General features: G+C 48.4%; 1 protein-coding gene across 2 annotated transcripts in view; it reads right to left on the bottom strand.

The window, feature by feature from the left end:
* Positions 1–1952: 1952 nt before the first annotated feature.
* Positions 1953–11547, bottom strand: part of LOC137528783 (uncharacterized) — a 97186-nt gene continuing 87591 nt past the window's right edge. Inside the window, exons 20-21 of one of the 2 annotated variants that reach the window (XM_068250358.1) lie at positions 10394–10487; positions 1953–2307 (exon numbers count right to left, since the gene is read on the bottom strand). In XM_068250358.1, the coding sequence (XP_068106459.1) occupies positions 10396–10487 (92 nt within the window). In that variant the 3' untranslated portion in view covers positions 1953–2307; positions 10394–10395. The remainder of the gene's footprint in view (positions 2308–10393; positions 10488–11547) is intronic. The other variant, XM_068250357.1, reaches the window with a different exon arrangement.

The raw sequence follows: 11547 nt of genomic DNA, 5'->3' as shown, positions 1-11547 counted from the left end.
GCTCTGTTTGTTTCCTGTCTGACAAATTTTTTTTAAGTTTCAAATAATTATACCGGATTTCTCACATTCACCAGGTCTGACTTCTAGAGTTCCCAGTTCAACACAAGGAGAACTATCGTGAAAATTACATACATATAACATGTGCTTTTTTCCCCCAGAGTAAAATGCACCATAAATTGTTTTTTTTTTCCCTATGTCGCTGTCACACTTGCAGTAGGATCTGAAAATCTGATGGGTTTTGGACTAGTCTATCTTATCATGGGGGATTCTTAGGGTTTTATTTATTTAAAAACTCACTTTCTGAATGGCAGTTGCTCTGTTCAGCTGCAAAAGTGCAAACAGGTTGGGAGGCCAGACGGCATCTTTATATAGATCCTTTTCAGGGGGAGCTTTTGTAAAGATTAAAGGAAATGCTTAGAATCCCCCTATGAGGCGATTCCAAAATCAGTCTGAACTGTCAGCTTTTTACTGCCAACTGTAAGCGACAGCAACATAGGAAACAAATGTATATAATGGCAAAGGTGGCATGGATATTGGTGGGTTTGTGGCGCAGGGGCAGGGGGTGGGCGGTTGGGGTTAGGCTTTGGTTGTGGGGGGAGTCAGTTAGGGATTGTGGTGGGTCGGTTAGAGTTAGGCTTAAAGGGAACATAAACTGAGAGGGATATGGAAGTTTCCTTTTAAACAATACCTGTTGCCTGGCATCCTGCTGATCTCTTTGGCTGCATTAGTGGCTGAACCACACACCTGAAACAAGTATGCAGTAATCCAGTCTGACTTCAGTCAGAGCACTTGATCTGCATGCTTGTTGAGGGAATGAGGGGCTGTGGCAAAAAATATTAGAGACACAGGATCAGCAGGAGAGTCAGGCAACTGGTATTATTTTAAAAGGAAAAATCCATATCCTTCTCAGTTTAGGTTCACTTTAAGTGGTGTGGTTGGGGGGAGGGGGTCAGTAAGGGTTAAACATTGGTGCTGGATAAGTTGGGGTCAGACATGGGTGGGGGGTTGGTTAGGGTTAGGCTTCAGTGGGGGGCATCGGTTAGTGTTAGGCATTGGTGGGGGGTGGTTAGGTTTAGGCTTCAGTTGTGGAGGGAGTCGGTTAGGGTTATGCATCGGTGGGGTGTCGGTTAGGCTTCAGTGGGAGGCATCGGTTAGTGTTAGGCATTGGTGGGGGGTGGTTAGGATTAGGCTTCGGTTGTGGAGGGAGTCAGTTATGGTTATGCATTGGTGGGGGTCAGTTAGGGTTATGCTTCAGTGGGGGGGCATCGGTTAGTGTTAGGCATTGGTGGGGGGTGGTTAGGATTAGGCTTCGGTTGTGGAGGGAGTCGGTTAGGGTAATGCATCGTGGGGTGTTGGTTAGAGTTATCTTCGGTGGTGGTGGTGGTGCCTTTAGAGTTAGGCATTGGTGGGGGGGTCAGTAAAGGGAGGGCTTGTGTGAGAACAAGTTAGTATAATATCGAAATTACCACTGCCCAATAGTAGAATGTCAGTAGTCATACCAATATTCTTCTGGCAGCTATTTCCAGCTCCCAAGTTACTCCAGCACCCTTTTTACATGCATGGGGGGAGGAGCTGAGGGGGGCGAGGGATCCAACTTAACACTATCTCGGGGAGGAGGAACAAAGGGGGCCCCCAATGCTGCACCTAATGCTACATAAAATTTGGGGGTGGGTGTACAGGTCGGTGCGGCCCCATAAAATTATGTAACTTTTTCCAAGGGCCCCAATTTCGCTAGAACTGGTCCTGGCTTGATCACAAAACCTGAAGCCACTGAGTTAAAACAGTCGCTAGAGAGCTGTGTGGGAGGAGCTGGTGATGTTTCTTCCTTAGCGTGATATTACTGTTCTAATGCAAGGGGGCGGGGCACAGACACACTCTCTGAGAAGATTGCTGCCGGCACCTCTGGTAGTCTACGCTGTGGGAAGAGGTTAGTGAATCCATTCTTTACCAGGTACATTTAAAGTGATTTATTTGACATCAGCTAAACAAGGAGCTTCTAAGCAGAAATAAAAACAAACTCTGCAACACAGGGCAAGAAAGCATCTTGTGCTTGGAGGAGAGTTTTAGTATCTGCATATAGAGGCTCACACACATCATGACATCATTTCATTTGTGGTCAATTTTGTGCTCCTAATAACAATTGCGTTCTCGTTGTCTTGGATGTCATTATTGGGCAGACATGGAGGCTCCGCATTGAGTGTATGAAGTGTATCCTTTATTGCAGCAAGGTCACCGACTCCGGGAGAAAACAAGGCTGGCAGGTTCAGATAAGTCTTTTCTGATTGAAGAAATTGCTCCATCTACAATCTCAGGAGAAAATCATACACAAGAAATTATCTTCTTACAGGAATTCTCTTTATAATAATTATAAGAGCTCAATGACAGCAGATGGATAGACTTTCTACATAACAATCTTTTCAGGGTCACCTTTCCCAAACCCCAAACACTCACATGATCTGGCTCTGTGCTTAAAGAGAGTCTAAAGCAGGGGTCTCAAACTCGCGGCCTGCGGGCCATTTGCGGCCCTCGATACAATATTTTGTGGCCCTCGCCGGCAAAAGCTTCCTTATAGTTCGCTTCAGTGCTCCCAAGTAATCTGCTGCATCCCCGCCGCTAAACGAGGGCTGCAGTGCCCCCAAATCACCCAGGGGGCAATCCGCCCGCATTTCCTGGAAGGGGCAGAGCTTTCAGCTTCAGCTCTGCCCCTCCTGACGTCAATCGCCGCACGGATCGCCGCCTCTCCCCGCCCCTCTCTGAAGGAAGAGTGAGAGGGGCGGGCAGAGGTGGCGATGCGCCGTGATTGTGAAATTCCTTATGCGGCCCAGCCTCATCCTGACTTTGCCTCCTGCGGCCCCCCAGGTAAATTGAGTTTGAGAGACTCTAAAGCCAATTTAAAAACTTGTTATTTAGGTTAAGGAATATGGCCAGTGCTAAAATGTGGCATTCCCACAGCAGAACAAGGGTTTTATACCCCCCAAATCCCTGGGGAAAAAAACGGGGAGCGCCTCCTGGTAGAGGCAGAGCTGTTTTCTGTAGCCCTGCCTCTACTCACGTCAATCCTCGCTGATCGGCGCCTCTCCCCGCCCCTCTAAGTCTTTTTTCACTGAGAGGGGCGGGGAGAGGCGCCAATCAGCAGAGCATTGACGCTAATGGAGGCAGAGCTACAGCGCTAAGCTCTGCCTCCTTTGAAAGTTGTGAATTTTTGCCCCAGGATTTGGGGGTATAAAACCCTTGTTCTGCCGTGAGAATGCCGCATTTTAGCACTGGCCATATTACTTAACCTAAATAACAAATAAAATATGTTTTTAAATTGGCTTCAGACTCTCTTTAAAGGGAACCTAAATCGGCATAAAAAAATGAGTTTGAAGAGAACCCAAGGCAGATATTTTGAATCTTAAAGAGACTCTGAAGCGAGAATAAAACGCGCTTCAGAGCTTATATTCAGCAGGGGCATGTGTGCCCCTGCTAAAACGCCGCTATCCCGCGGCTGAACGGGGGTCCCTTACCCCCCAAATCCCCCTTGCAAAATCTACGACCAACTTGGTTGTAGATTTTGCTGCTGCTGGAGGCAGGGCTAACGGCTGAAACCCTGCCTCTCAGCGAGTCTATCAGCGGCAGATCTCTGCCTCTCCCCCGCCCCTCTCAGTGAAGGAAGACTGAGAGGGGCCGGCGAGAGGCGGAGATACGCGCTGATAGACGCGCTAAGAGTCAGGGCTGTGGCCATTAGCCCTGCCTCACCAGGAAGAGATCCCTGCAAAGAACAGAGGGGATTTGGGAGGTAAGGGACCCCCGTTCAGCCGCGGGATAGCGGCGTTTTAGCAGGGGCACACATGCCCCTGCTGAATATAAGAGCTGAAGCGAGTTTTATTCTCGCTTCAGACTCTCTTTAAGAGAACACAGAGGCATGTCCTGTGCATAACTACATGCCTCTGTGTCTCGCTATTGCCGCCTCTAGTCCCCCCGGGGTCTGCTGTGCCCCCTTGTAAAAAGCGCCAGGCTAGCAACAGTCTCCTTGTCACTAGCCTTGTATTTACCTGCAGCCTGTCAATTAGTCAGCGCTCCCCCGCCTCTGTCCCCGCTGCTCCCTGCCTCTGTGAGCTTCCTACCATCGGAAGCTAAACCGTGACCTGGGAGGTACTGAAAGAGCTCCAGTCAATGGGAGCATTCTGCGCATGTGCAGTCGAGATTTACTCGTACTCAGGAGGCGCACGGACCGAGACCTGGCATCCAAAAGAAAGTAGGGCGCTGCAGCGACAGCATGGGCATAGGGTTTTTTTGTTTTGTTTTTTTGTTTTTTTTGTTTTTACTGAAGCGAAAAAAAATTATGATGTAATGATTTGTATGTGTTGTACAGCTAAGAAATAAAACTTTAGGAGCAGAGACATGAGTCTAATATGGTTTCCAGTACAGGAAGAGTTAAGAAACTCCAGTTGTTATCTATGCAAAAGAGCCATTGAGCTCCACGACTTTCAAAGTCGCAGAGAGCTCTGTCTTCTGCAGCTTGTTATCTCAACTGTCAATCACTGTATTTTCTTTTTCTCTGCAGAGGACAGTTCAAAAGTTCACAAGACTGCTCTGTAAAATCATTTAGAATGCTGAGCAGTGTGTAAACTGCAAGTATTAGAGAATGATGCAATGTTATAAACTAACTGAAATTAAAAATATGAGAATATTTTCTTTGCTACTAATGTTCTAGTAATTATCCATGCTACACAACCAATTCATTATATCATGAGGTTTTTTTTTTCCAGTGTCTCTTTAACCACTTCACCCCAAAGCAGTTTTTACCTTAAAGGACAAAAGTGATTTTCACCTTTCAGTGCTCATCTCTTTAATTTGCCAATAGCTTTATCACTACTAATCACAATGAAATGATCTATATCTTGTTTTTTTCACCACCAATTAGGCTTTTTGGGGTTGATATTTGTTTTCAGTAATTACTTTATTTTCTATGCATTTTAAAGGGAAAAACAAGGAAAAAATAAAAAAATACACTATTTCTCCTATTTCATCCCCTATACAGTTTTAATATAAACACTGTTACTTATATAAAACCCACACATTTTATCTGCCTAGTTGTCCTGGTTATCACAAGATTTTAATTATGTTCATAGTACAAAGTATGGTGACAATATATTATTTGGAAATAAAGGTGTATTTTTTTCTATTTTTCTTTCCTCACTAATCTCACGTGCACGCACACAGCGGCAGCACTGTTTGACTTATAAAAACGTCCTGGAGCCATTAAGAGGCTCTAGCAGGACGTTTTTATAAGTCTGGTTGTCATTAATTAGTTAAAGTCGGACTTTACTCCTAAAACGAAAAATTCAGTAACTATTGATCCAGAGTAAAGGTAACCTGGGACCCTTCCCCCCGGAAATTCAGCCCCCAGGGCTCCTGAGTCGGCTGCAACCTGCTGATCTCACCCTCAACTGTGCTCCCCAGGGCCTCTGCACAATAGCACAATAGCTTCTTACCTTTATTCTAATCCAAACATTTGTATAGTGCTTTTCTCCTGTCCATCTCAAAGCGCTCAAGAGCTGCAGCCACTGAGACGTGCTCAACAGGCCACCCTGCAGTGGTAGGGAGTCTTTCCTAAGGACTCCTCACTGAATAGGCTCTAATCCTAGCCAGGATTCAAACTCTGGTCTCCCATGTCAAAGGCAGAGCTCTTAATCAGTACACTAAGTAACCAGCCACTTCCAGCCTTCTCCCCATCTTCTTCCTGCTGCCTGTCTCATGCTCCGGGTCACAAGAGGGCAGGCAGCAGGATGAAGACAGGAAGCATGACAGAGTAGCCGGGCAGGTGAGGTACAATGCTGCTATCTTGCAGGGAGCACAGAGGCGTTAAGGGGAAGGTCGAGGTTGTGGAAGTGCGGGGAGGTGGGGGGGGGGGGGGGGGGGTCTGGATGCATGCACCAGGGAGCACAGGAGAGTTAAGGGGGAGGTCAAGCGTCTGATTGTGGGGGGGGGGGGGGGGGGGCGGCTGCATGCCCCAGGAAGCACAGGAGTGTTAAGGGGAGGTTGAGGGCCTGGCAGAACACGGGGCCTTGGGGCAATTGCCCCCCCCCCCCCCCCCCTTGCCTTAATGGAAGCATCAGGCCTAAAGGAAAGCAACGATAAAGTTGACCTAGAGGCAGAAACAGTAGAAATCCTTGATAGTTATCCCTAATTTCCTTTCCCCTGGTCTAAAGGTGGCCATTAATGATAAAATATGCGGTCATTCAATAAGATTTTTACATACAAATTGTACAGAAATCCCGGCGGTATGTAGATAAAATTGACAAGAAGCGATTCTACGGTCATCGATGGATTTTATGATCGTATATGAAGAGAGGAAGTGCCCTAATTAATCGACTCCTTAAAGGGAACAATTGATAATGACCTGATTACATACAAATCTGATCAAATGATTGAATGTGAAAAAAAAAATTGTACCATTAATGGGCACCTTAATACATTTATTGAAAAAAAAAAAGCCTGGTAGGGCTTTAAAGTGAATGGGAACCCATACTGTAATAACAAAGTCAGATACTCACCTAAGGAGAGGGAGGCCAGTGGCGTAGGGACCGGGGTCGCAACGGTCGCCATGGCGACCGGGCCCGGCTCCTAAAGAGGCGGGGGAGGGGCCCGGGGGGCCCATGTTCGTGAGGAGGGCCGTGCGGCCCGTGCGCGCTATTGTGAGAGGGGAGCCGCAGCCGCGGGGAGGGCAGCCCGACCTCTCCCTCCCTTCCTCTCCCCGGGCCCCCCCCCCTCAGATGCAGAGTGAGCGGCGCACGGAAGCGCTGTAGGCAGAACTCACCTCCGTCCCTGGTTCCACTTGCCGCTGATCTCCTCCCGCTCTGCATAGATGCTGTTACACACGCTGCTTCCAGCTAAACAGGAAGCAGCGTGTGTAACAGCATCTATGCAGAGCGGGAGGAGATCAGCGGCGAGTAGAACCAGGGACGGAGGTGAGTTCTGCCTACAGCGCTTCCGTGCGCCGCTCACTCTGCATCTGAGGGGGGGGGGCCCGGGGAGAGGAAGGGAGGGAGAGGTCGGGCTGCCCTCCCCGCGGCTGCGGCTCCCCTCTCCATTATGTGGGGGCAAAGCGGGGGCAGCTACCTAATCTATCCTGGGGGGGGGGGGGCAGCTACCTAATCTATCCTGGGGGGCAGCTACCTAATCTATCCTGGGGGGCAGCTACCTACCTACCTCATCTATCCTGGGGGGGCAGCTACCTAATTTATCCTGGGGGGCAGCTACCTACCTACCTCATCTATCCTGGGGGGGCAGCTACCTAATCTATCCTGGGGGGCAGCTACCTACCTAATCTATCCTGGGGGGCAGCTACCTAATCTATCCTGGGGGGCAGCTACCTACCTAATCTATCCTGGGGGGCAGCTACCTAATCTATCCTGGGGGGCAGCTACCTAATCTATCCTGGGGGGCAGCTACCTACCTAATCTATCCTGGGGGGGGCAGCTACCTACCTAATCTTTCCTGGGGGGGGGCAGCTACCAACCTAATCTATCCTGGGGGTCAGCTACCTACCCTATCCTGGGGAGCAGCTACCTACCTAATCTATCCTGGGGGGGGGGGCAGCTACCTACCTAATCTATCCTGGGGGGGCAGCTACCTACCTAATCTTTCCTGGGGGGGCAGCTACCTACCTAATCTATCCTGGGGGGGCAGCTACCTACTCTACCCTATCCTGGGGGGCAGCTACCTACCTAATCTATCCTGCGGGGGGCAGCTACCTAATCTATCCTGGGGGGCAGCTACCTAATCTAACCTATACTGGGGGCAGCTACCTAATCTAACCTATACTGGGGGGCACCTACCTAATCTAACCTTATACTGGGGGGCACCTACCTAATCTAACCTATACTGGGGGGCACCTACCTATCTAACCTATACTGGGGGGCACCTACCTCATCTAACCTTTACTGGGGGGCAGCTACCTAATCTAACCTATACTGGGGGGCACCTACCTATCTAACCTATACTGGGGGCACTTACTTATCTAACCTGTATTGGGGGCACCTAGCTAGCCTATACAGGTGGCAACTATACTGGCTACCTATATTGGAGGCACCTACCTAACTAACCTATACTGGGGGCACCTACCTATCTAACCTATGCTGGGGGCAACTATTCTGGCTACCTATATTAGAGGCACCCACCTAGTTAACCTGTACTGGGGGCACCTGTCTAACTTATCTAACTTATACCGGCGGCGCCTGCCTATCTAACCTATACTGGGGGCAACTATACTGGCTACCTATGCTGGAGGCACCTACCTGGCTAACCTATACCGGGGGCAACTACTACTAATACTGGCTTACCTATGCCTGGCTACCTATACTAGGGGGACCTATAGCTGGCTATAGGGATTTGGATATGTGTGTGCGTCGGGTGTTGCCGGGGGAGGGGGGGCTGTTGTTGCCGGGGGGGGGGCTGTTGTTGCCGGGGGGGGGGGGCTATTGTTGCCGGGGGGGCACATCCAGATTCCGCATCGGGGCCCAGAGGTTTGTAGCTACGCCACTGAGGGAGGCGCTGGGTCCCATAGAGCATTCCCTCTCCTTTCCCAGTGCCCGCTGCTGTCCTGGCTCCCCCGTAGCGGTATTCGACCGTTTCGGTCAAATACCGCTGTCTCCCGCCGAAGGGAGGCTTCGGAAATGCTTCGGGAGCCGAGTACTCCCGAAGACTGGCCACTCTACACTGCGCACGCGCGAGCGCCCTCTATGACGCACTCAAGCATGCACAGTATGGAGCCGCCTGTCTTTAGGAGGACTCGGCTCCCGAAGATTTCTGAAGTCTCCGTGGTGGGGGATTGGAACGGAGGAGCCAGCGCAGCACCAAAGGCACCAGGAGAGGAGAGGGAAGGCTCATTAGGACCCGAGCCTTACCTCTCCTTAGGTGAGTATCTGACTTTTTTTTACTGAAGCATGGATTCCCATTAGCTTTAAAGTGCACCCAAAGTGAAAGATGACATGATGAGATAGACATGTGTATGTACAGTGCCAAACATACAAATAACTAGGCTGTGTTCCTTTTTTTCTTTTTTCTGTCTGAAATAGTTAACATTCAGGTATGCAAGTGACAGTTTCCCTCAAGTTGGATCCCAGTCGGACTATAGCAATCATCACCGACAAGGAATTACAGCCATAAAACTCTTTCCTGGAAGAGAACTGCATCTAAATGCAAAGGCTAGATCAAAATGGTCAATAGTTCATATATTTTAGCTCTGGCACACTTGAAAGACTGTGTCTTTGAGTAGAGACAGTAAAACATTAAATATACATTTTAAGTTTTTAAACATAGAATAAAAATATGGGATACCTAAAATAAAGTTATTTTTAGGAGGAGGATAATTATGATTGTCTATCTCATTGGTTTATTTTCACTTTGGCTTTATTTTAATTTCTTTTTATATTTTTCTTAAAGCTAATGGGAACCGGTTTAAAAAAAAAAAAAGCCAGATTTTCACCTAAGGAGAGGGAGGCTCTGGGTCCCATATAGAGCATTCCCTCTCCTCTCCCGGTCCCCGCTGTTGTCCTGGCTCCCCCGTAGCGGTATTCAACCGTTTCGGTCAAATACCGCTGACTCCCGGCCGAAGGGAATCTTCGGAAATGCTTCAGGAGCCCGAGTGCTCCTGAAGATGGGCCGCTCTACACTGCGCACGCGCATGCGCCCACTTTGATGCACTCGCGTGTGTGCACTCCCGAAGACTTCCGACGTCCCCTCGACGTGGGATGAGAACGGAGGAGCCAGCGCAGCACCGGGGGCACCGGGAGAGGAGAGGGATGGCTCATTAGGACTGAGCCTTCCCTCTCCTTAGGTGAGTATCTGCCTTTTTTTTTTTTAAACCGTGGTTACATTAGCTTTAAAGAGACACTGAAGCGAAAAAAAAACTATGATATTATGATTTGTATGTGTAGTACAGCTAAGAAATAAAACATTAAGATCAGATACATCAGTCTAATTGTTTCCAGTACAGGAAGAGTTAAGAAACTCCACTTGTTATCTCTATACAAAAAAGCCATTATCTCTACGACTTTCAAAGTCGTAGAGAGGGCTGTTTTCTGACTTTTATTATCTCAACTGTTAGTTAACTATTTACTTTTCCTCTGGCAGAGGAGAGGTCATTAGTTCACAGACTGCTCTGAAAGAATCATTTTGAATGCTGAGTGTTGTGTAATTTGCACATATTAGAGAATGATGCAATGTTAGAAAAAACACTATATACCTGAAAATAAAAATATGAGAATATTTTCTTTGCTGCTAATCTTCTAGTAATTATTCATAGTACACAACCAATTCATTATATCATATATTTTTTTTCGCTTCAGTGTCTCTTTAAATCTCTTTTTCAGATGAAAGCCTTGAGCTGTGTAACTGCATCTCTTACCGTTATTCTTTCATAAACGTCACCGGGATGGACAGACATGCTGCAAAGTGTTTGAACTTTGTAACCTCGCCGGGTTCCACGTTGCCGGATTTCGCTGTGACAGAGATGTGAGCGATCAGAGGAGGCATAAGAACAGCAAACTTAACAAAATCAATTGCAATGATTGCTCAACAATGTAGACATACAGTATGTAAATAGTGAGATGAAGGGAGGATGCTCAGTGTTTGGGGCTAGATTCATATCACATAGGTAATCAGATCATCCACCATACAACACGAGGTCAGTGAGGGTTAAGGGTCCCATACACTCAGGGGCGTAACTAGGCCCCACCGGGCCACCCTGCAGAATTTTAGAGCGCCCCCCCCCGGGGCCCACTTGGGGCCATTTTGTGGGGGCTGGAGGGGTGGCAGCATGAGGGGAAAGCCTTGGCCACAGTCGGCCACAGACGTGACGGAAGTGACGTCAGCCGCTAGAGCGAGGAGTCTGCGGTGGATCGCACGGAAGGTATGTATCTGCCCGCCGCTGCCCGCTGCCCACATTATATCTAGCTGGGGGGGAGCACAGAGGGGAGAGCCCTGAGGTGAGGGAGAGGGGGGGAACTTCCCCTCTCCCCGCCAACTGTGGCCAAGGCTTTCCCCTCATGCTGCCACCCCTCCAGCTCCCACAAAACAGCCCCGAGCGGGCCCCAGGGGTAGCATGGGCTGCAGGGCCTATTGTTACGCCACTGCATACACTGGTCAATTTCAACCATTCATTGGTCGATTCTATGGAATCGATCGATCAGAAATCAATTCTAGCAAATCCATCGATCGATTTCGAACTATTTCGATCGTTTTGATCTATCTGACAGGATGGAAAATCTAGGTCGATCTGCTGCTGGCAGCAGAATGATGGCCCATACAGTTGCAATGGATCTAATGGTCCAATAATGCTTTTAGATCGATTTTCAATAGATTTCCAATAGATTTAATTCTGAAATCTATTAGAAATCTGTTCCTAGTGTGTGGCACACATCAGATAGATTCCGACTTGACAGGCATCTGACAGAAATCTATCTGATGGTCGAATCTGCTGCAAATTTATAAGTGTATGGCCACCTTTAGGCTAGTTTTCCACTCCAAAATTTGCATTAGTTCAGCAATAAATAGTAATGA

Source organism: Hyperolius riggenbachi, chromosome 8, assembly GCF_040937935.1.
Source record: "Hyperolius riggenbachi isolate aHypRig1 chromosome 8, aHypRig1.pri, whole genome shotgun sequence".
Taxonomy (NCBI): domain Eukaryota; kingdom Metazoa; phylum Chordata; class Amphibia; order Anura; family Hyperoliidae; genus Hyperolius; species Hyperolius riggenbachi.
This window is presented reverse-complemented; position numbering and strand designations above follow the sequence as displayed.